At 41.3% G+C, this 26,884-nt stretch overlaps 1 protein-coding gene across 1 annotated transcript in view; it reads right to left on the reverse strand.

Annotated features, from left to right (window-relative positions):
- Positions 1 to 117: 117 nt before the first annotated feature.
- The window catches only part of APCDD1 (APC down-regulated 1), a 69,799-nt gene continuing 43,032 nt past the window's right edge, over positions 118 to 26,884 (reverse strand). Inside the window, 5 exon segments of the mRNA XM_088469813.1 lie at positions 118 to 832; positions 835 to 1,182; positions 1,589 to 1,910; positions 22,002 to 22,533; positions 26,013 to 26,193. Of these exon segments, the coding sequence (XP_088325939.1) occupies positions 729 to 832; positions 835 to 1,182; positions 1,589 to 1,910; positions 22,002 to 22,533; positions 26,013 to 26,193 (1,487 nt within the window). The 3' untranslated portion in view covers positions 118 to 728.

The following is a 26,884-nucleotide window of genomic DNA, read 5'->3' on the forward strand; positions in this document are numbered from 1 at the left end:
CATGAAAATGGAGCCCGGCCCTCATTCAGAGCGTGCGCTCTGCTCAGAGCGTACAGCTCTGAATGAGGGCCATTATCTTTTGCAATAACCAACATGACACTCACCCAGATTGTGTCAAGTCTTTATTCTTTGGTGTAAAATGTGTAATATGTTAATATAAATCAATGCATCTTTAATATACATTTATGTACATTACACAGATATATACAGCAAATGTTCCGACTCATTTGCTATCAGAGGGGTCCATGTGTTGCTCCCTCAGACAGTAAAGAAGTGAAAGTGTAAAGGGATCATCTTTATGTTAGCGGCACAATACTGTACAAAATAATTCCTGATTTGTCAACACTGTTAGAAAACTGCAAAATATTCTGGAACATATTTAGGTCACAACAGCAACATGGCACAGACAACATTGGGGCTTCAGTGGTGCATAAACTACTTTTTCCTTTTAAAAATACATTAATTATAAAATTGTCTGCTGACTTAAAGTGCAATTACTGTTGTGCAGTTACTTAAGGCTGGGTCAAGCTTGCTGAAGTTCAGAGATCAAGCTTCACATGGTTGTTGACTTAAATGAAGATGCGGAATAGAGAACAGATGAAGAGAAATGATAATTAGGGCAGAAGTTTTCAGGCATCCAAGTGCGTCAAGTAAACAGATAAAATTTCTTCAAAGAAACAATAGGTCCTTGGTCCCATGCTACCAAAATACAAAGACTATTTCCTGTCTTAGTTCAGCTGCTCCAAATGTAATGTAGTATAAATAAACATAAGTATGGCATGGGGAAACAGATGAACGTGGATGCTGCACGTAGAGGTGTTCCGGATCCGGCTTTCTGACCACCTTCAATTGTCCTCTCCAGTCTTAAGGATGAGGAGGCACATTTAACAAGCATCACTTGGTAGGATGTTGCTCTTTTTTCAGGTCTATCTGGGCTGGATCCATCGCTTGGTCTTTGGCCGTTATAAAGCAAGTACCTTCCTTGTGAATCTTGCTCCATCCTAAAAAGCTCATACTCTGTGTGGGGAAGTCTTATTCCTAAAGCCACACAGCCGTTGGTGTGAGTTACATCTTGCTCCACACCGACCTTCCACGATCCCTCTGCTCCACACTCATTTCCATTGAAAATGTTTAGAAGGGAAGCTGTAGCATAGTCCATGGGAGTCACCTTCATGTGATTTACTGTAACAAAATTTCATAAATCAGTTACACTACAATTCCTTTATTTCATACTAGTTAAGGTGACCGAGCATTTAATAGATCACCTCAATCTGCCCGGTCCCACTCCCTGCTCTGTCCCGCCCCCTCTGTCCGCTGCTACGCTTCATCCCGACCCCTCTACTTGCTGACTTACTAGGCCGCCACTCTGTGGCACGCACTAGAGCAGTGGCATACTGAAGGTTTGGAAGAGTTTCAAGCTACAACCAATATGTAAGTTCCAGACTTAAATTGTATAATTAAAAGGTGCAATTTGTTGCTTTATTTAGTTACAGCTTTACCTAAGCTCAGTTGCTCTTGCCAACCCTTGGTCTATAGCATCAGGAACTCTTTCATTTAAGATATGTCCTTATTAACAAGCTCTACTCACCTTTGAATACAAATTCTGTCCCTCCCATGACCTTAGTTGAATGCACTCCTCTGCTATAGCGCCCCTTGGCATAGATGGTGAATGTAGGATGCTTGCAGATTGGATCAGAGTAGTGATAGTAATACCCCTCCCAGGTGTGGTTTTTGTCATGGAAGATAAAGTGTCTGGTAAGGAAGAGAACTTCTGGTCGCACCTCACACCGCTGGCTCACCCATTCTCCATTTAACCCAATAGTTAGATCTGCTTTGGGAGGCAATATTGGAGGGTGATGTTCGTCTGACCTGAAGATTATCCTGCAGGCGATGCACGACTGCTCGTGGTTCTGAAACATAAGAATGAAGAAATGAGCTGTGTGATGGCACAATGAAGCCTCACAATATCTAATTATATTATAGCATCACAGTAGTAGTGTGAAATTCCCAGGCAGCACAAACAGTGTCTTAAACTAGAACTGACTAGCCAAGCTGGTAAATCTGTACAATGTTTAACAATGGCTTATATGGGATCACTATGAGGACTGCAATTTAAGGGGCATAGGGTTGGCATTGGACAGTGTACATTTAGTCTGTTGCGTGCAGTATTTGCTTTTCCAAACTCATTAAGTATTTAGTATCCTTTTTATCATAGTGTACAAATGTTCACTCTAGGACATAATTACTTCTTTTTTTTTAATTTTTTTTAGCATACCACATTTTATATTCCTTTCCCCACCCATACCCATTATGAAGTAATGGCTATTTTGCTATTGTTGATCTCCAATTTAGACCGATTAGATAAACCATTCCATTTTATGAGTAGAGGTGTGTATACACAGTACGATATCTATGAAAGATATGAACAATAACGATATTGTTCAACGATATATCGTTAATTTTTATGCAGTGAACGACCAACGATGCGCGTTCCCGCATCAACGATAACGATATCTATGATAGTCAGTACATGCAGGCCAACCTGCACGATATTGTCAACTGCCTGTGCAGAGATGTGGCAGGATGACTTCACTGAAAGATCTCTTTCAAGTCGTTGGTGGTACAGATCGTACCGTGTGTATGCAGCTTAGAGATTCTCTAGTAATGTAACCAATGTCTCTACCAATAACTCTAAAGCTCGGTACACACGTCGTTTAGTGTGCACCCAGCTTTAGTCACCGATGGCCCGTCATATCGGGTGGTCTGTACACACTAGGAGACTTTTTCTGAGACTTTATATTTAAGAAGAGTGGCTATTTGTTACGAGGGTACCATAGCTATCGGAGATATCTGCTGCAGTCCTCATAGCTGTTTATGGGCACTGCAATATGGCCAATTTACCAACATCCGAAAAGCTTAGATTAGGCCCCAGTTGCTAAAATCATATTTAGATATTGTTAGAGCACTGTAACAATTATTTTCCCGTTAGCCCTTACTTGCAAATGTGTGGTCCGATAACATAAGCTATAATACTTTTTACTCTTCTTCAAGTTGCGCTTTTATAAAAGCCTGTGTCCCGGCAAGACATTTCATAAATTCTATACTAAAATAATTCCTTATTGTCATGATATGTGGTGATAAGAAATTAAGGTGTAGATGTATGAAGCAGTGAAAAGAGTGGAGAAGTGTGTCAGTGGAGACATTACCCATGGCAACCAATCAGCTTCTACCTATCATTTTATAGAATGTATTTGATAAATGCAGCCTCAAAGCTGATTGGTTGCCATGGGCAACTTCTCCACTGGCACACTTCTCCACTGCTTCATATACATCTACCCTTATGGGGGAGATGTATCAAACCTTGGAGAGAGATAAATTACCAACCAATCAGCCCCTGTCATTTTTCAAACACAGCCTGTAAAATGACAGTTACAAGATTATTGGCTGGTACCTTCTATCTCTCCAAGGTTTGATACATCTCCCACTATATTTAACAGGGGGAATTTCACAACACTGGTAAATCGGCCTATAAATGCACTCCTGCCCTTTAGTGAGTAAGGCGGTGATTTTCAACTCGAGCCACACTACACAAGATCTTAAAATTGCTAAGGCACACTATCCGGCGATGCGGCATGCGTGACCAATGAAAAAACATACACATTGGCTCCCACATGAAAAAATACACATACATTGGCCTCCACAGGAATAAAACGCACTACATTGGCCTCCACAGGAATAAAAAACACGTTACAGTAAAAGTGCGCTGGGTTGACTGTCGCGCCACACTTGACAACTGCTCATGGCACACTAGTGTGTCGTGGCACCGTAGTTGAAAAAACGCTGGAGTAAGGGGTCTACAGGGTGTACTAAGAGAGAGAGATCATGGAGATAGAGTACAAACCAACCAGTTCATAACAGACATTTTTTAAGCACAGTCTGTAAAGTGACAGTTAGGAGCTGATTGGTTGGTACTTTATCTCTCTCCGCAAGGCTTAGTACATAGATCCCTTAAAGTTATTATCATGCATTATTGCACCAACAACTGTTTTTCATCATATGTTTGTAGCACAATTCCCATGTGACTAAGGGGCCTATTTATTAACATTATTTTTACTAAAATAAAGTGAAAAAGGGTGTTTTCACACCGTTTTTTATTTTTTAAATGGAGTATATTTTATTGGAAATTGCAAGATACCAAAAATACAAACATTAACAATAATAATAGTATATTACAATACAAAACATATATAAGTCGTCGTGACAAATATGGGGAAAGTTACAAAATAATATGGTACAGATTTATCATTGCTTAGATATCTGTAAACTATCCTAAAATTATAAGTGTCATCCCGACTATATAAAAATATTGCAAATATTACAAACAAATCTTTGTGGTACAGTTCAGTCCTAAACACAGATTTTCTAGTGATCTACCCCCATTAGGAGATCTATTCCACCATATTAAACACATCCTATAATAAACAAACTCTTTTTTTTACTATTGGATACATTATATATATTTATCCAATAATAAAAAGAAAAATGAAAGATTGAATAAAAAAAAAATTCAAAAGGTGAAATAAGATAAATGAGAGTAGAGGAGCTTCTCCCATGCCTGCACTTATATCATACAATCAAGTAAACAGCAGTTAAACATTATGCATCAGGGAGAGCATATCTGGACCCACACCATACACTCCAAATGCGGTCAAATTTAAACTCTGCCTTTCGAGTTAGAGGTATTTCTGACAGTGGTACGAACCAGCGCAAGCCATGCACAAAAGTCCGGACCCTGAGAGGCCATCCAGGTGCGAGAAGATTGATGGTATATAGAATGGTATCCTCCAGGACACCCAAGCAGCATACTTTCGGGGTGAGAAGAGGGGCTTGAATCCTAGTATTGGAAAGAACTTTTATAACCTTGCACCAAAATGTCTGAACTGTGGGGCAATTCCAGAGTAAATGCCAGAAAGTAGGACACCTTGGGCAATCACTAGAAGCCAGGCCACCAAATTTCAACAATCTAATTGGGGTCAAATAAACTCTATGCAGAATATATAGCTGGATTTGCTGAAATCTCACAGAGGCAGTGGAGGTACGGGGAATAATCAGAGCCATATCCCAGTCACTCAGTTAATTTTCCTTTAAAATCAAGTAACCTGGATTGATGGTGATAGGACGAAAGGTATGAATAAATAAAGGACAAGGACCTACGGGGACCCAATGTCTTAATGGAAAATGACTGAATGTCAGGGGGGCTAGCACTAAACTGAACACTGAGGGCATGTCTAAGTTGCAGAAATCTGTAAAAATGTGCTCTAGGTAAGGAAAACTCCTCCTGCAGTTGAGTGAAGGATTTAAGTGTAGAACCGTCATATAACTGACCCAGAGAGTTAATACCTTTGGTGCCCCACACTTGTCTAACTTGAAGTGATCTCAATTCAGACAATGCCCTAGAGTTCCATAAGGGTGTGTCAGGATGCAGATCAGAAGAGTGCATAATATTCAGGGATGCCCACCAAATCTTAACAGCCTGTATTAGTATTTGGGGAAGAGGTTTGTTAACTGTGTCACTCAACAAGGCCTGTAGGGGAAGCCTGAGACACCAGCAATGAGTGTAATGAATTAGGGGAGACATCCTGAAGCCAATCTCTCACATGCGTTAGTAGTGCCGCGTGCTAGTGTTTTCACACCATTTTCACATTATTTTAGTATCACATAAATTTACTAAAGGGCAACTGGAGTAGAATTTGTAAATTCTACTCCAAGCCCTAATTATCACATTTTTAGTAAGCAGATCACATTTCCCATAATTGTAATGGGGAATGTGATTTGGCCAAAGTTACTAAAAATATATTGTGAAAAAATACCGGAAGCCCTGTTATAATAACGCCACCTGGAGATGGCGTTATTAGGGCTTTCCCCTCGTTCCCCGACTCCTGCTCTGCTCTAACAGGCAGACCAGAGCCGGTCCCAGTGATTAGCTGTGTGGTCTAAACAGACCACAAGCTAATCACTGCAAAAAAATAAATAAATAAAAAAAAACTTACCTGAGTAAAGGCCGGAGATCGGTGCTCCGGTGAGGTCCTCCCTCCGGGGCTCCTGTCATCTGGTCTCCCGGCTCCTGCACTGTAACCCTGGTCAGCTGCTGCATTAAACAGCTGACCGGGTCACAGTGCAGGATGGGAGACCAGCTGACCGGAACCCCGGAGGGAGGACATCACTGGAGCAGTAATGACCCAACCGAAGGTAAGTGAAAGTAAGGCGGGGGGGTGTAAAGGCGGCCGGTGGCGCATGCTCAGCACCTTCTCAATGTATTTTTTCCGAAAAATACAGTGAAAAGATTGCGGTGGGGATTCGCAGGTACAGAGCTTTATCGCAAGCTCTGTCCCTGCAAGGGATCTTTAATAAATCCCTGTGATATTGCTTGAATTCGCAATGCAAATTCAGTTGGAAATATCACACTACAATCTGTAGTTTAAATGCGGATTGCAGTAACTAGGGCCTAGATAGTGATTTAATATACTAATTAATTAATTATAAAGAAGGATAAGAACAATAATAGTAAAATGTTTATTTATGCAAGTCTTCAAATAGCAATTTGGAAAAATAAACCCGCAAATAAAAAAAAGGAAGATCACCACCACTCTATATTCACTCACATTTTCTAAATGACCACAGCAACAAACTGGTTAAGCTGCCCAAGGCCAGTAACTATAACATGACATATTATTGCCAGGGCACTCTAGTACTGGGAAGGTTAATATTAAGGAAAAGGCTGTGTTTGATGTTATATCAAAGCCCCCTTTGATCTTCATTAGAATATTGTGCTGGTTTTCCATACAGGAAATGTTTGTCTGCACAGATCTTTATCACTACAAGGTTGTTAAATGTATTACTGTTTATGGTGCATAAGAAGGCATAGCAAAATCATTTAGGAAATTGTGGATTTTATTTCTTTATTAAAACGAAAAAAAAATGCGCATTTTAAAATAATGCAAAACTATTTTTTAATTAAGTTGTTATGGTACACGTGAATGCATTTATAATCACTAGAACTCTAAAGGTGTTTAACTAAAGTAGCGTTAACCGAATATATTAAGATTTGAATAAATAGTGCAGTCTCGTAAAAAAGATTTGAAATTCAGATGAAATCCATTATATGAGGTTTTGAGATAAAGCAAGACGCTTTTACTTCTTAAGCTGGATACACACTGTCCGATATATTGTGAGTGCTCCGGAGTCTGTGTACCCAGGGCTGTCAAGGGAAATCCTGGGCCCTGGTACACCAACTTCCCGGGGCCCCCTGGAGGGGGTGTGGCTACAGCATTTTGGGGGCATGGCACCCGTTAAGCAGCTTGTGAAGCCAGTGAGTGCTGGACCTTGTATAATATATTATATACACACACACCAATGTGTGTGTGTGTGTGTGTGTGTGTGTATATAACAATGATATACAGTATATATTTATAGGAGATATTAATATCTCCTATAAATATATACTGTATATCATTGTTTTTTATATATATATATATATATATATATATTATATATACATACATACATACACATACATACATACAGTCAGGTGCATAAATATTGGGACATTGACAGAATTTTCATATTTTGGCCTCTATTCACCACCACAATGGCTATGAAATGAAACAAACAAGATGTGCTTTAACTGCAGATTTTCAGAGCTAATTTGAGGGTAATTACATCCAAATCGGGTGAACGGTGTAGGAATTACAACGGTTTCTATATGTGCCTCCCACTTTTTAAGGGGCCAAAAGTAATGGGACTATCAACTCAAAAGCTATTTCATGGACAGGTGTGGGCTATTCCCTTATTATTTCATTATCAATTAAGCAGGTAAAAGGTCTGGAGTTGATTCTAGGTGTGACATTTGCATTTGGAATCAGTTGCTGTCGAATCTCAATATGAGATCCAAAGAGCTGTCACTATCAGTGAAGCAAGCCATCATTAGGCTGAAAAATCAAAACAAACCCATCAGAAAGATAGCAAAAACATTAGGTGTGGCCAAATCAACTGTTTGGAACATTCTTAAAAAGAAAGAACGCACCGGAGAGCTCAGCAACACCAAAAGACCCGGAAGACCACGGAAAACAACTGTGGTGGATGACAGAAGAATTATTTCCCTGGTGAAGAAAAACCCCTTCACAACAGTTGGCCAAATCAAGAACACTCTCCAGGAGGTAAGTGTATATGTGTCAAAGTCAACAATCAAGAGAAGACTTCACAAGAGTGAATATAGAGGGTTCACCACAAGATGTAAACCATTGGTGAGCCACAAAAACAGGAAGACCAGATTAGAGTTTGCCAAACAACATCTAAAAATGCCATTACAGTTCTGGAACAACATCCTATGGACAGATGAGACAAAGATCAACTTGTACCAGAGTGATGGGAAGAGAAGAGTATGGAGAAGGAAAGGAACTGCTCATGATCCAAAACATACCACCTCATCAGTGAAGCATGGTGGTGGTAGTGTCATGGCGTGGGCATGTATGGCTGCCAATGGAACTGGTTCCCTTGTATTTATTGATGACGTGACTGCTGACAAAAGCAGCAGAATGAATTCTGAAGTGTTTCGGGCAATATTATATGCTCCTATTCAGTCAAATGCTTCAGAACTCATTGGACGGCGCTTCACAGTGCAGATGGACAATGACCCGAAGTATACTGCAAAAGCAACCAAAGAGTTTTTTAAGGCTAAAAAGTGGAATGTTATACAATGGCCAAGTCAATCCCCTGACCTGAATCCGATTGAGCATGCATTTCACTTGATGAAGACAAAACTGAAGGTAAAATGCCCCAAGAACAAGCAGGAACTGAAGACATTTGCAGTAGAGGCCTGGCAGAGCATCATCAGGGATGAAACCCAGCGTCTGGTGATGTCTATGCGTCCCAGACTTCAGGCTGTAATTGCCTGCAAAGGATTTGTAACAAAGTATTAAAAAGTGAAAGTTAGATTTAGGATTGTTTAGTTTGTCCCATTACTTTTGGCCCCTTAAAAAGTGGGAAGCACATATAGAAACCGTTGTAATTCCTACACCGTTCACCTGATTTGGATGTAATTACCCTCAAATTAAATCTGAAAGTCTGCAGTTAAAGCACATCTTGTTTATTCACCACCACAATGGCTTTGAAATGAAACAAAGGCCAAAATATGAAAATTCTGTCAATGTCCCAATATTTATGCACCTGACTGCACATACACACAGTATATATTTTATATATATATATATATATATATATATATAAAAAATAAATGATATATCACATATACACATATATGATAGAATATACATAGCTCATGCATTATTGGAGATGGATGCATTTATTAATTATATACAATTTATAAATTTAAGGCTTTCAGCGGCTGCAGGCTACAGCACCATAGAAGTCACTCATAATTTTATAGCAGTCAGTGGAGCGCGCTCTTCCCTCAGGCAGACACACCACGATCTCCCACCCTGCCTTTCAGTTTTCTTGTCCCTTCTAGTCTGGAGCCGGGAGGAGAGAGCACCTCGCGAGATGATGATGATGATATCATCATCTCGCGAGACCACTAGCTCCGCAGCAGCACGGCGGAGGATGTGATGTGAGTGAAACACAGGCAGACTGATGCACAGTCAGTCTGCCAGAGTGACAGAGACTAACCCCAGCCCCCCTTCCCCCACCCCGAACTGCCGCCCAACGCCGCAGAGGTTTTAATAAATGTGAATTTAAATAATGAAAAGGTTGAAAAAAAAAAAAAAAGGCTACTGGTGTGCTGTGGACGGCCCGGGCCCTCTGGCATGGCCGGGCCCGGGCAATCAGTACCCGCTCCCCCACCACTAGGCACCCCTGTGTGTATGAGCGATATGTCTGTAAACAACATTGCTCACGGACATATCGCTTTGGCTGTGCAGCAATGACGTGCGGTGAGGTCAATGGCTGGGGAGGCACACATGTATAAAAACTGTTTTTATATCTAATCTCTGGAGCATGACAGGGAGTAAGATGGGGAGGGAGTATGACAGGGGAGGCTCTGCCCTGACTGCACGTCCCTGCTGTGCAGCACAGTTTATGCCTAATATATCTGCAGAGGCCGCTGGTGACTGACAGCTGAACTGGGCGGGCACATGTAGATGCCTGCCCATTTATAAGACTCATGACACACCGGGCCGAAGATTGGCAAATGTATATGCACTTACCAATTGCCAGACAGGACGGCGGAACGGCCGAATGGCCAAGCCGTCGTCCCAGCTTTAGTAACAACATACCAGCTGAAAGATGTGCTAAATGCACTGGTAAAATGGGTGATAAGACCCCTATTCTTTCCCTAGTCAAAGGAGGATCCTGACTGGTGTATAAGCAGCTACCTCCTAATTAACCCCTGCTAGATCATGTAGAAAAATTGGGACTATACCATTTGTGCCCTCAGATTAATTTAAAAATCTTCTAATGCAATAGCTGATACAGTATGTAGCAAAGAAAATGTAATAATGTTCTTGAAGACTTGGCATTGAGCTTCCTAATGATTGGAACACACTGTCTGCAGATGGAGCAATCTTCTCTTAAGACAATCAGGACTTCACAATATGAAGACAATGGAACACTCATCATTAGCGCCTCCCTCACAGATAGAAGTATAAGGGGGAGATTTATTAAACCTTCTAGATAGGACAAGAGGAAGTATTGCTTATAGCAATCAATCAAGTTCTACCCAGGAGCGTATCAACGCCCGTGGGGGCCCCTGTGTGGTTGGGCCCCTCCTCTGAGCAGTGCCCTTCTCTGCCACACATTTTATCTTATGCCAGCAAGCGGGTTCCTCCTCCTCCACTGCACCATCTTCCCAGTGATATTCAGCGCATGCGCACAAGAGAGCAAAGGCATCTTCCCAAAGATGTTACTGGAGGAGGGACCAGCTTGCCAGCACAAAGTACTCTATGGGTGCAGGGTGTGCGGTGCAGGGACTCCCTTAGACCCTGGAGCCCGTGTGCACCGCACACCTACATCCATAAGAAAAGACGCCTAAGGTTCTACCTATCATTTATCCAGTACAGTGGTCTCCAACCTGCAGCTTGCTGTCTTAATTTTGGTAGCTCACCTAGCTGCAGCACTGCCGAGTAAACTAAGAGGAAGTGACCTCTGACGCGTGCTCCTCCGTGGTGGCGACACCATGGGTGGAGCCACAGGGAAGCACGTCAGGTGATTGCCACAGCTGTGGTTTCACCCACAGCGTCTACTCCACTACGGCAGAGTGAGTGACTTCCGCCCAGACCTGTCAGAAAAATCACACAGCAGCCCTGCCTATACAGTATATTTTGCTCCTCTACTGCACGTACCTCCTTGGAGCCGGTAATTAACAGTGAAATGTACCTGTGCTTACATTTTATTTACAAACTACAATAATCTCACTGTAATTAAATGCATTGTTGTTTTCTATGAAACATTTTTTTTTCTAATTTTCCTTAAATGACCGTCAATTGTTCGGTTATTAGCCAGATTTTTTTTTCTACAATTTTAGTAGATTTTCAGGAGGTTTCATTTTATTAAAGTAGCTCACACCACAATTAAGGTTGGCGACCACTGATCTAGTACATTCTATCAAAAACAAGTTTTTTCCCTCTACTCCCTCACCCACTGCAGAAACATCTATATAATGTTTGACTGGAGTCTCGAGTCTGTGCACAACCTGATATCAGCTGTTACATACTAAACCAGTTAAGCAGGTTGTCTATGTATCTGTTGAATGGTTAACTTGCAGCAATTCAAAAGTGTCTTTGTATGACTAGCGGAAAATTACAAATATTTTGGCAGCAGAAGATAATATAAATACAATTTAAATAAAGAACTGCCAATATTAGGGCTTTTGATCTTGTGTAATGAGAATAGTATTGTTGAGGATATCCTGTATCCTTGACAGGAAAAAAAAAACAGTTCTAGGAAGACAAATGAAAGAAAATACCAGGATTTCTCTACCAGGCCTGGTGGAAATAGAACGGATTCTAATATGTTGAAATACACATCTAGCCTTTGAGATTTAGATAGACTTTTCTTGCAGGTTTTAAGCTCATTCACACTAAAGGTGCGAATCCACTAGCAGACTGTGAAACGATTGAAACGACTGCACGATTACAATGTGGTAATCGTTCACAGTCTGTGCTGTGCCTACACTGAACGATCAGGCGTTCAGTGTAGGCACCCTCCCTCATCCCCGAACATGGCCAATCTGTCGTTATCGGCAGATTGACCAGCATGTTCAGGCGATGATAGATGTCAAAAATGACCAGCGGGAGCACGCATCGCTCAGCTGTTTGAGAGTGTAAACGTTTCCCAGCCACCTTCCACGCTTGCAACCCTAATTGTAAGAAAAAAAAGATGTAGCCTGTCACCTAACATTTGCGGTTTCCACCGCTATCCTCAATCCTGAGGGATGATATATAATTTTAGTATGAGGTCCCATACACTTGTGAACGTTTATACCCATAACCAGCACCAGCCATACTTTTTTTCATGCTCTGAATATACTGATAAACTCAATATAGGAGAGACATTGTTGTCATTGGCGGAGATTTTAACACTGTACTTGATTGCCACCTGGACAGGCCTAAGTACTGAAGTCTCTAACAGCATTCCTCTCGCAATGGGATGCTTTAATGGGAGGCCCATAAGGCCGTGATTTGTGGTCACCTTATTAGATAGACTGCATACGCAACACAGACTATGCATTATATAACTCTCTGAACAAGGATGCATCCTTATCCGGAATCACACACGTACTGTTTCTACCAATGCCCTCACTAAACTGTCTACTGCCAAGGACGAGTTGAATTTATTATTGTCTGATAAAGCTGAAAATGCTCTGAAATTGCTCAACCAGTCCTTTTACGAGAAGGGCGAATAAGCTGACAGGCTATTGGCGTCTAGGTTGAGTTCTAAATTGGCTCAGAGTTAAATCCTCTCCGTTAAATCGGACATGGGTCACCTACTTTGGGATTCCAAATATTTTACGGATACATTCTTTAAGCGCTTTGATAAATTATGTAATTCCAAAAAGGAATTTGATATTACCATTGACTCTTAATAAAACACCAGTCCCTGATGGCTTTACTGTTAAGTCTTTTCAGTGTCACATTATCCACCCCATCTCTCTGCCCTCTTCAATAGCATTCTAAGGGGAGCCCACTTTTCACATAAGGCCCTTGAGGCCGGGATCATTGTGATCCCGAAAGAGGGCAAAGCTCAATCCAACTGTGCTAACTATATGACGTTTTCGCTGTCAAATATGGACATTAAGCTATATGCCAAGATCATTGCATCACACCTAAACTTAGGGCAGCCTCAGCTGATTCATATTGAACAGGTGGGCTTTATTCCCGGGCGACAGGTGAAGGACAATACAAGATGGACTATTAATATTATTCACACCTTTAACTCTTCCCAAGCTCCTGCTCTCTTGCTTTCTCCGTTAATGATTGAGACATGTCACCAGTTTGGGTTTGGAGGTGATTTCCTCACGGGGGTCTAAACTTGTACTTTGATCCCACCGCTAGAGTCTCTGTAAATGGAATACCTTCTAGTCTCTTGCAAATCACTAATTGCATTAGTCAGAGGTGTTCCTTGTCACCCCTGATTTTTGCCTTGATAATTCAACCCCGCTCAGTGCATATACGCCTTTCAACTGATATTAAGCAGATTTCAGTGGGCACATAGGATTATAAAATCTCTTTGTTTGTTGATGCCCCCTGAACACTCATCTCCCCATGTAGCCCTTCCTAATCTTTTTCAGATTCTTTCTGCCTATGGTGCACTTTCAGGGTATAAAATTACGTACTGCAAGACTTAGGCCCTCCCTTTTCATATTACTTCCTCCCAGTTATCGTTTTTGAAGTCAAATTATAAATTTACCTGGAGATCCAGCAAGATACGTTATTTAGGTATCTCTCTCACAAGTCACTATAACACTCTACCAGGAATATTATACTTTGCTTCTTTCCTCTATAAAAGCGGACCTGTTTAGGAAGCAATATCTGATAATCTCTTAGCTAGGCCGCATAAAGATGAATTTCCTCCCTCGACTCATTAACGGTCCTGACTCTGTGGCTCAGTTGCATAGTGGTTTCTTCAATTGAAATATAAGGTTTCTAGAACCAGTTTTGCTAACCTACAGAGGCAAACTTCTAATGGGGGGGGATGAGTGTCCTGGACATTAGGCTATACTATCATGCATGCCACCTCAGCAGTCTACTCTTCGAAGGCTAGCTTTGGACCCTTCAATGAGTACTAGATGCTCATTAATCTCTCTGCTGTTCCCCTCTTGTAACCATCTCCTTACTTCACATCCAGTCCTTGGCTTCACCTGTCACCTCTGGGATTACTGCACCTGCCACTTGAAACTCCTTTCACTTCCAACCCCACTTACTCCTCTCTGGGATAATCCTAGTTTCCCTCTTGGCCTACCCTCCCTTGGCTATACAGAAACATCAGTCTGGTACTTGATGTCTTAAGACAGTGGCTTGTGCATGCCCCGCTCTGGTATTCAATCGAAATTCGGTACACCATGAAAGACAGAGGGCCTGATTCAAACCTGCTACCACAAGGGTCTCGTCACAAGCCCGATGGTCGCGATATACGCGACCATCACCAGACCACCTGCTAAAGCTGTGGGTGGTCACCCACAGCTTAGCGAGCGGCCTGGAGGCCAGTGGAAAAAAGTCCCGCTCTGATTCAGGGCCAGAGTCTCTAAAACTTCTATTTCCACACTAGTGAAATAAAATGCTTCCAAAAGCGTATTATAGATGGAACTTGGGACCTTATTCAGACCCGTTCGCTAAGATGCGTTCGCTCGATGGTTTGCATGCATCGCAGTACGCGTACCACTGAGAAAGACCGGGAAGCGCGTTTACACGCTGTGCATAGACTGCCCAGCAGAGTGAGTAACCGGAAAAGCCATTTGTGGGTGGTTACAGGGGCTGGCCATTAAAAACGGGAGAGTGGAGGTGCGAACGCAAGCGTGCCTGAGCATCTCAACGCCGTTTCAGAGGAGTGTATAATTAAGAGGCAGCGTCATAGTACACGTCACTTGGCTGTATTTTACACTGAAGTGCTCGCAGTGCTTGCGGTAGGGTATGGTCAACCACAAGCGATACGATCGCATCCGATGTTCCGATGGTTGCATACACTTCCTGGAGATGACGTACGCAATTGGGCGTCTTAAGATAGGCTGGTGGACATCTGCATACACAATGCGATCGCATGCCAAGACATAGTGGGCGTGCTAATGCCTTGCCATGTGATCGCCTGCCTTCTCATATTTGCATACGCATAGTGTGAGCGAATGCATCTAGCGAGCGGGTCTGAATGAGGTCCACGGTCCCTACTAAATTGCATAGGATCTTTGGGTCTGTTGTCCCCCAATTGTTGGAGAAGTTGTGGGGAATGAGGTTCCTTCATTCACATCTGGTGGACCTGCCCCAAATAGCAGAATTTGATGTGATGAAATTGCAGATCTCATTAGCAAGGTAGTACAAGTCCCGGTTGTTAAAAATCCCTGGTCTTGTCTTCTGGGACTTCCACTGGAGGACCTCGATACCCCCGCTGATACGCTTGCATTTCATATCCCTAACGCAGCTAGGGATTAGAACAGTCGAAGTTCCTTCCTTGCATGCAGTGATGTCCAAAATTTGGCATCTAGCTGCAATGGAAAATATTATGGCATATCTAAATTTCCTTCCTCCCTTCCATCTTAAAGAGTGGATCTGTGTTATCATTGGATTTTGCAGTGTATATGCCGGTCTTCTATGATTTTATACTTGTCAGTAACTTTAGCAGTGTGGCTTATCAACTAATAAAGTGTAAAATTAATGTAAATCCTGAACCTGCTCATCTACAATGTGATCTGGAACACTGGATTACATATTAGTTCCATGTTTTCATATTTCTACTCCAACAAATATTCCCTTTGTACATATTTGGTTATAAAAAATGCAGCATCAAAGTGGAATTTTCTTTTTGGCTTTGGGAAGAAAATTTCAATGCAGAACATGCACTGCAACATAGCAAGGTCTGAGAAAGGGCTAGTCTTGTTACAAGTAGCAGGAAGCATTGAATGATTACACTGTATGAAGATGTACCCAGCATTGCTAAAAGCAAAAGGATCAAACACAATCATTTACATACAGAACATAAAAGGGGGGCCTCTACAATTACTGCAATCACATTCTATTTATAAGGCAACATCCAGCATAATATATGTACAGCAATGTGGCATATGAAAGAAAAACTACAAATAATTCTGAAATATATTTGACTGCCTTTAAGAAACCACAACATTGCTTCAAAGAAGTCAAATACTAATGCATTAAACTTTTTTTAAATTAAAGTACTTTCTACAGCATAAACCAAACCGTTGCACTATTACACACCCGATGTCAGACCTTTACATGTATGTCAGAAAAATATGTGTCGTCATATTTTGACCTATGCTGCTCAAATATTTTATAAATACTGTGAATAATGAGGAGTGGCTCCCACTTCCCCGGGCTGGCATTGTATCCATTGTCCCAACCTAGTATTTTAAAATGTTGTGACGTATGTGGGTATTTTATTTTTCTGTTCAACACTAAGGGCCAGATTCAGTTAGGCTTAATACCTTACTACGTGTGGAGGGATGTAGTCTGGAAGCCGATGGTCTAAATGCCGACCGCCGGCTTCCAGACTCTCTAATCCCGACGTGGTACTAATGACAGGTGTCGAAAACTTGACACCTGTCATTAACCACGCCAGAAGACCGACGCCCGGCATACTGAACTAAGGTAAGCCAGGCGCGGACAGCCGCGGGAGGCAGGGGCGTTTCTAGAGAGGAGGGGGCCCGTGTGCAGTCTCCGACACGGGCCCCCTCCTCTCCGCCCGGCAGCGCATTGAGCTGTGGGCGGCCAGCGCCGGAGTTATAGACTCTGGGCACTAGAGTGTGCCCAGAGTCTATAATGTATGCACAGGTCACTGGGAAAATGGCAGCGGCGGCCACTTTCCCTGTACTGCGCATGCACAAACAACGGGAAAATGGCCGCCGTGGCCATTTTCCAGTCGTTTTACAGCGCCAGACCCCCGCGACGACGCGGGACTCCGGAGAGGTAAGTAATATTATGGGTGCAGGGTGTGCGGTGCCCGTGTTCCCCACACACCCTGCACCCATTATAGATACGCCCCTGACAAGAAAGGGGGGGGGGGATGGGGGGAGTGTTAGGGATAGGCACTCCCCCAGAGGGTTAGGTTTAGGCTAGGGGGAAGAGGGGGATTAGGGTTAGGCTCTTGGGGGTTTTAGGCACCCATAAGGGAGGGTTAGGGGGTAGAATTAGGTTAGTGATACTTACCTTACGGACGATCAGGATCTTCACCCTTGCCGGGCTGCCGCTGTTGAGATTTGAACCGCTGGCCATGCGTGAGGAAAAAGGTTGTAGCCTTGGACTTTTACACCCAGAGCTATTCAATTTCGGAGTCCTTTTTTGTTGCACGACTAATGCGAGTTAACCCATAAGTACCCGGAGCTCTGGATTAACATGTTCGCGGCAACCATGAAAAAGGGCAGAAAGCCCTACTTAACACAGATTTTTGTTCAAGTCTCAGGAGGACACGGATTTAATTAGCTTTGAGGCTAATTGAATCCGGCCTTAAAAGTTGATATAATTATGTGCTGTAATTAAAAATTTTGCTTAATTTCGCTAGCAAATACATATGAACAGAAATAGTAATAAGATGTACACCCTGCTTCTCAACATGGATTACACCACCGGCACGTCCACAATCTGCCCAGGCTGTGCCCCATGACCCCAAGGCTCATACTGATCTCCAGAGACCACTCCCCAAAAGTAATTACCACCAGAAATGAACCCGGTTGCTGAGATGCTGATTTATTATTATTAATTATTATTATTATTATTATTAATAATAATAATAATAATTTCACATAATGCATAGTTACATGGAAATGTGTAAATGGACATTGCTACAAGAATATTCTTGCTGCAAACAAGATTGACTATTTACACAGAAAAAGCTGCATACTTTATGACAGTCTTGATTTCTGTTAGACAATCCCTATCTAAGGGGATGTCCTTTAATATATAATAATAATAAAGGTTAAATGTTAGTGGGTGTGAGTGAGTGTGTGTGGATGTATGGAATAGAATTGATATTGAGAGGTGTTTTGGGCCCACGTTCAATTGAATATAACAGGGCACACAGTGACATTGCTGTGAGTGGTGGGTGAAGGTGCTGCTGCCACCAGTCTCTATAGCGCTGTTGGTCACGTGGGCCAATCCCACAACAGGGCCCCTATGCAAAGCAATTCAACTATTACACCTCAAATAAAAACAATGTTGGCAGAAAAGATTTAATCGTGGGCGATGCTGCGGGCAACAGCTAGTAAATGATAAATAAATACTTCTCTCATGCTTTCCCGAACCACTAAAACACATGAGTTATAATGACCCTGGGTACAACAAGACACTGTAGTTGTACTTAGTAAAAGCTTATCATTTCCAAGTATGACTTTACTACAATAACTGATAACAGCACACTACAAAATGGAGTCCTACTTTTCCGCAATCTCTGCACAACTGTCACAGCTTCACATTTAATGGATATTTGACTAAAGGACCTGACTAAATTCATACAGTCGTGAAAAAAATGTCAGTAAGCTTTCATCTCTTATCACAGCTACTCCCAACAATAAGAGATCACTGCTCAGACAAATTATCGCCATCACTTTACTTTCCTGTTCTATCCCTGCCACCTCGCTGCACATACAAACTGCACACAGATGGGAAGGATGGATAACTGCTGTGTTACAGTATTCGTAAATAGCAGCATTACTTACTTTTGCAATAACAAGCTGTTTACAGTATGTATGATTTAAGGATCATAACTATTTGATAAATAGGCCAGTAAAGTAACAGCTCTGTCAGTATGGTGATGTGATCGCCACCTCCCCAGCTCCTCAACTAATCAGACCCTAGAATTTTTTTTTCATATAACACAAGCCATTACCAAGAGCATACATCACTCATTCTATCCAGTTACGCTGTCTAACCATGAATATAATAGATACTAGGTATACTCAACTGTTGCTGAAAGCTTTTGTTGAGTTGCCTTGCAACTCTTATCTGCAGATAGAGCTCAGATTGACTGGACACTGAAACAATGATAGAGTCTTCACAGCTTTCTTTGAGTACTAAACCTTTCTTTTTCTTTGAGTACTAAAGCTTTCTTTTACGGAAAGAAAAGAAATGCACACATTTTGTGGTCTAAAAGCAATGAGTGATGATGGAATACCCATTGTCTTCTCCCTGAAATGTTTTGTGCATTTGTGTATGCAATCAAACGGTGGCAGTAAATTCAGTGTGATTCTGAATAGCTCCTGGAGGGCCTAGCCTGGCGTACCCTGGAGAGGGAGACCTCTTTATTGGGGGTACCCAGCTCCCCAGGGATCCGGCCTGGGCTGACTAGCGGTCAGGGGTAATGCTTTGGCCAGAGGACCGGGTGAAAGGGTTTCCCTGGCTGTGGCATTAGCCCCTACTAGAAAAAGTCAGGTGCTGGTTCTGGTAAATACAGGAGGACCCCTGTATTTCCAGAACCAGGACCGGATCAGAGCCCAGTGCTGGTTGCACAAAATACAGGGGACCCCTGTGTCATTTGTCCCCTGTATTTTGGCAACCAGGGCTGGTTCTGACTAGCCCGGTGCTGATTGTGCTTAAAGTTGTTTGTCCCCCGTATTTTGCAGAACCTGCACTGGGCAACTAAAGCCACTTTTTTTGTGTGTCACACAGGCTTTCATTTTTTTTTTTTTTTTTTTTTTTAAACACAGCAGCACAGACGGATCTCACTGATCCAACCGTGCATCAGTGTTTATTTTTTTACAGACCGATGCATGCATCACGGATATCCCTGATCCATGAAAGCATCTGTCTGCTATCCTGCAGTATCTAAAGATCGGCAAATCTTTACGATCTTGTGACACATCGTGCAGCTTTACGATATCACAGTGTGAGCACATCGTCTAGTGTGTAAGCACCTTAACCCTAACCTCCCCTCCTGCAGTCTAAGCTTAACCCTCTGGTCCCAGCAGAATGTCGACATTTCACAGGTGCCGTCATGTTGAATGTCGACATTTTAACAATGACTACATCATAACTGTCAACAATATACACATTGACATTATGACTACATTCCCTCTATCCTTGACTAAATGTATTGATTTAAATTAGGGTAGAATGCCACCCAATTTGGCTCCTGAAGTGTATCAGGTTTGCCTATTACCGGTTTAACATATTTCCTCAAACAGTTATACAAGATACTTTATCAAGCTTAAATGTACAAATTTTAAATCCAAAATAAAATGGGACCCAAATTGAAACAAGGCCTTAATCTGCCACTCTCGATATATTTAGTTTGGGATGTTGATTTACCACCTAGGAGTCAGATCCGTGCTGTAAGAATTTAGAATGTGGCTATTTTTCTTGGCGACTGATCCTGTGGTTATGGCAGCATTCCACCACACGGCAAGCCTGGACGTTTCATTATCACTCATTTGTAGCCACAAGCGTAACCACTAACAAGTGACAAAGTAAACATTGGTGATCAGTACCCAGCCTAACAAGTTATACAAATGTTTAGTCTCTTTGTTTTTTGTTTCAGTACACATATGAATTTAAACTTTATAACATAATTATTACTATAAATAGTACAACTATGAAATTTCTCTAGAAGTTTGGCACTTAAGGGAGCATGTTTACGTGTGCATAATGCTACTTGGATCAGTGTTATGTTAATCTAACACTGTCTTAAAGGAGCAGCAATTAGTCTAAATAAGAGGGGGCTAGTGGCCAACCTTGCACTTACTGCCCACGCTGTCTTTAATTGGGCTTTATTTTTCACAAAGTTCATCTGTTTTACTATTAAGATTCTCTTGGACCAAAAAAAAAAATAAATAAAAAATAAAAATCACATTAAAATCTTTACAATGATTAGAACACCATCATTAACACCTTAAAGGGGGAATTCAATTTAGCCCCGATAATTTATCAGGGGTGAAAAAAGGTGGAAGCCTCTGGCTTTTATGCCCGGGGCTATTCAGTTGCACATAGAATCCAGGAAAAGTTCCCAGACCTGTCTGTTAACCTACTGTTTGCACACGATAATAAGCTAATTATCGTGTAAATCTTTTGGAGTCTGCTAAGACCCACGTTAAGTGCAATGCTGTGGGCTGTATTCGGGGCTAATTGGATAGCTCCGGGGAACTAATTAGCCCGCGGTAAATTACAGCGGCTAATTGAATTCCCCCCTATGTGTTACAACTTGATCTTGTTTTAGGAAACAATCATGTATACCTTACCAAAACATGCTAGATATGGATAATTGCTAGAAAATATCATGATAAAGATGTCCCAGAGGTAGAAATCAGCAATACAGTAATTCTGAATTAGGAATGTGAAGCTAATATCAACTTGATACGGTAGAATTGTGGTGTTAGATGAACCTCTCTATACTAAACAAAGTCCATATAGCCAATTTGTTCTGCACTGCTCTGAGATGCTATCTGCTATTATGTGATCTTATATTGTACCATCTTCATACCTTATTCAACCAATTACAATGTATAAAGCAGTTTTATACTGTACTGTAATATTTGCGCAACAGCTCTGTACAGCATTGGAATACTACGTTCTACCTTATGTATATTTACACTTTTGCTGCACTATACTGCAAATCATACTTTGCCTTGTATATACCTGCGACACTATATACCAGGGATAGCCAACCCTGGTCCTCGAGAGCTACCAACAGAGCATGTTTTCAAGGTCTCCTCACAGAATCTCAAGTGAAATAATTAGCTCCACCTGTGGATCTTTTCAAATAGATGTCTTGCTAGCTTATAAAATTTGTTAAAATCATGACGTAATTTAGGATAATGAAAGAGTGACTATTTATACCTTGGAATTCTGTAGCGGCGGCTGATAACTAGATGGCCTATAATACATCCTCTGGGTAACGTCAGTGTGAATATCCCCTAGGAAGAGCTCCTCCACTAAGTGATCCAAGTTGTGATGCAGGTATTGCTTTTCCACGCGGATTAGTTGAAGCTCATGCATTGCAAAGTTAAGAGCCTCTAGACATCTACAATTGTTGTCTTCTTTCCACAAGTCATAACTGACATCTATTTTCCAGGGCTTGTCTTCAGGTACAAAACCGGGACAGGTTTGGTTCACCAACAATGTGAGTTTTTCCACCATAGTTTCACTGTGAGGTACTACCTGAACACTATGCAATTGGTAATCAGACTCTGTACCCCCACGGATGATCCAGGATGCCTGTCGGAGTCTAATTTTTCCACGAATAACCAAAGTGTAGGTGGGATTTGTACAATGATTTCCTCCATAGTAAAACTGGTAGGCTTTAAATGTGTTATTGTTATAAAACTTGTAGGATCTTGTGATGAATTCTGGTCCTGGACGAACTTCACATCTATAATGTAAATAGAATGTAAAGTAAGTATGTGACTGGGGTTATATTCAAACAATTGTGACAGAAGTGACATACAATTTCTAAATGGATAATTTTTAATTAGCCTAATGTACATATATATATTTTTTAATATACTGTTAAAATAAGAGTATCATCATGATAGACTCCATCCTGTGAGAAAGCTTACAAATACATATAGAACCATACTTGCCGACTAACAAAAAAAAAACCCTCGTGGACAGTCATGGAGGGGGCGATCATGCCTGAGATACGGAGGGGGGCATGGTGCCTGTTTGGTTCGTTGTGGCTCTGCCCCCTGCTGTTCAAAGCAGTGATTTGTAGCATTTTACAGCAGGCGCGGGGCCATGCTTATGCAATTAAATAAGAATAGAGTCATCAAACCCCCGGCCATGCGGGGACTGGACCAGTTTTTTGTGAGTCCAGGAGATCCTCTCGAACTTTGACTCTCTGAAGCCTGAGAACATATTTGTGTATCTGCAACAATTGTGCCCAATTCACCCTTCTTTCTTCTAATACTGCTTCAAAACACAACTGTCCAATGTGTGAGCTGTGGACCACAAGGGGCATTTCCATGACTTTCAGCTGCCATAATTTCCCTAAAAGTTCAATAGACTATGCTGGATGATTTATAATCTATTATATAAAACTGAAAGGTGATAGAAATGATGTCATCATTTATGCATGCATCTCACACCCAACGTGTACAGCACATACAGTGGGAGCTGGGTCCATTTACTAGTGTTTAAAAGAATTCAAGTACACAAAATTGTAACAGGAAAGTATTATCTCACGACTGTCCTGATTTAAGAAGGATAGTGCACACTTGCTAAAATGGATGCCCATACAAGCTGGGTCTGTTAGAATTTTTCATAATAAAACATATTGAAAATAACAAACTGGAATTGTCAACAGCTTTTGTTATTTTGAAAGATTACTTTGTGACTTCTATTGCTGTTATGTAATAGTAAAAGTGGTTTAGAAAAATAATTTTGAATGGACCTGGGGGTCGAGGTGAAGAGGCAGGGCAACTCCAGGGTTCGAGATATAAGGGGGGGGGACGGTTTCAAGCAGTAAGCTGAACTGTGATGCAGGCAATAAGTCAGGCTGCGCTGACGTTTCTATAAGTCAGTGCAGCACAACTTTCGGCTGCATCAAAGCGCTGGGTGGCAGGAAAATTTTCATCTCACTTGAACTTAGCAGACACAAGATAATTACTGGTTGGTTGCCATGGTTTTATAGTAGACCTGCACCTATGAACAATGTTAAAGGTTAGCTCAACATCAAAATGATAAAAACTATTATTTTACCTTATTAGAATTATTATGCTTCGCACCAATTTACAGGAATAACCTCCAATGTCTGAAATAGGACTTGTACCTGAAATTGGCAGTTGGAAGTTTCAGCCACTGGCTGTTGCCATTGCACAGTCCACTATTGGTTTCTATGGTTATAGACGTTACTAAAGAGTGTCATACTCACAACAGGTCTGTTAAAAAGCTGTAACAGCCATGCCAGAGTCTCATAACTGACGATTTAGGTTTTAGTCCTATTTTAATAATCACAAGTTATTCAAGTAGATTGTTGCAAGCGGCATGATGATTGTAATTAAGAAGAACATTACTGCCTCACAGCACTGAGGTCGTTGGTTCGATACCCACTACGGCCCTAACTGTGTGGAGTTTGTATATTCTCCCTGTGCTTGCGTGGGTTTCCCCCGGGTACTCCGGTTGCCTCCCACACTCAAAAAATATACTGGTAGGTTAATTGGCTCCTAACAAAATTACCCATAGTGTGTGTATGTGCGTGTGCATGTGGTAGGGAATATAGAGTGTAAGCTCCACTGGGGCAGGGACTGATGTGAATGGCCAAATATTCTCTGTAAAGCGCTGCGGAATATGTGTGCGCTATATAAATAACTGGTAATAAATAAATAAATAAATAAGAAATATATTTATTTTTTCACTGGAATCACCTTTTCATGTATTTTAAGCCTTAGTGGATGTTTACATAACAGCCTGTGCTATAATTTGTTATTTATGTATGGAAAATATGTATTTTACAGTATAATCTCTCAGTAGAGTATAAAAAATGAAAGGCCTGCATCAAAGAAATGCTTTGGAAAAATGAGCCACACATTTTGTGTTCTATAGGTCTGTGTGTGCCTTGAGGTTGCCCATTTGTTTTACTTTGTTGTGCCACAGTGAACTCTACGGTATTTTTTCTATTTTCCTAAAAGTGCTCAGAGCAATAATCTGAAATCTTTCTGGGGACATATATACGTTTATATAGTCTAAGTGGTATGCCAATTGTGGGAACTGTGGCTTTTAATGAAAACTCAGATACAGTAATGGCCACAAAGCTCACTAGGGCGAGTTCTATGTTCTAAAACTCTCAAAGAGCTCACTCTGACAACAAAATTAAAATATGTGAGTTATAGCTTCATAAGGAATAAATCTACTTGATACTAAACAGAAGTGTAAAAGAAACAGCATTAGTTTGCCAAGTACATCTAAGGCCAGACAGCAAGGAAACTCTCCATAGACAGGTTTCCCTAGTGCGTCCCATGCCAGACCACAAGGAAACAGGAGACTGGCTGTTGTGGCTGGAGGTTCCACCAGTTCACGAGTGGACAGGAGTCTTCAAACCAGATCAAGAACTAAGACATTATCATATTTTTTGCCAGTTGGACTGCAGAGATTGCAGGTTAACTTTCTGACAGTAGAGGTCAACGGGGCTCAGTGCATGTTTTAGGGGAGCATATCTACTGTAGGACTGAATTCTATGCACGATTGGAAATGTGTCACCAGCTCTAAGCTCTGTCCTGCTAGATCTACTTAACGGCAACTGATAATCTAAGCAGGACTGAAAATATTTGTACATTTAACAGGGTGCTGGTACTGGGGTCCAGTTGTCCCTTGCTTTAACAGATTACATTTTTCTTATGTATACCTGCCAGAGTAAAATACTGATCGCCTTAAATTACTGGTAGTAAACTCATACTTATTATATTCATTTTTATTAATAATAATAATTTTTCCCTTTATTTATTTTTTACAGATAGGGGAGCCATGGCGTTGTACAGCAATGGGAAGTGAGATATGACAACAAAAGAGACCTCAGGAAGTAGAGAATTAACATGGACGTGGGGTAAATTTACTAAGAGAGTTTTTAGAAATGCAGTTGTTGCCCATAGCAACCAGATTCTAGCTATTATCTTCTAGAAAGTGCTAGGTAGATGTTAACTAGAATCTGATTGGTTGCAATGGGCAACATATCCACTTCTAAAAACTCTCACTTTAGTAAATTTACCCCATGGAGTCTAAGAGCCACAGCTATTTGATATGGGTCCAGGATAGGTTTCTATATTTTGCCGCAGAGTAAAGAAATAAAGCAGCTCATGAATGAAACCTGCAATAAAACAAAAGTTGTAAAAAAAACAAAATAAAAACTGCCTTTACCCGGTAGAGACCCAATGTCCTTCGATATTTGGGGGCATCTGTACAGTAACTCGGGCTCCATTGTGGAGATGTTTCAGCATGTGATGGCACTGAGACTCTTTGTCCGTCCTCCATGCAGTTTTCTCCAGAGATTTGGGATGTAACCTAGTATCTGCTAATGGTACATTAGACCCGTCTAAACCTGTTTGTAAAGTAGAAAACAAAACAGTAATTCAGTGGAGTTATTTTAATCAAATACACACACATACATACATACATACATACATACATATATATATATATATATATATATATATATTATAGCTCTCTACTTAATCACACCTGTCCAGTGTTTAAAATCTTCGGTTTAGTTCACCAGCTTCAAATATATTCACACTAATTATTTAATTATTTGTAAACAAATGGGGCCCGACAAGCTATTCAGCTACAGCAATGCTCTGATGGTAGGATACCTTTTGCCATCTCAATATGAGAAGACTTGTACTGTAAACCAAAAACAGTTGGCTCTTACGCCTAATGGATGGTGTAACTACATGTGGAGCAAGGACTGTGATTTCTATAGGACCCAATCATGTGCTAAGTTATAGTAATACTGTTGGGATATTATATTTAATCCCGTGATGTGCGAAAGTATTGCAGTGCTAACCCCTACTATGGGGTAAATTCAATGAGTTGCAATCTATGCAATGTTCGACGGCAATGTCCACATCAGCTCAGCCCTATGGGGCTGCAAACAAAAATCAGTGAGCTCGGGGTCACCGTAAGTCCCGCATACGCACATAATTAATCGCAGGACACACTGACATACCCCTAACTGCATCGACACCAGTATGTCATAAACCAGTGTTGGTGTGCTAGACACTGTTGAAATT

The sequence above is a fragment of the Taudactylus pleione genome, unplaced genomic scaffold, assembly GCF_031769625.1.
Source record: "Taudactylus pleione unplaced genomic scaffold, aTauple2 ptg000093l, whole genome shotgun sequence".
NCBI lineage: Eukaryota > Metazoa > Chordata > Amphibia > Anura > Myobatrachidae > Taudactylus > Taudactylus pleione.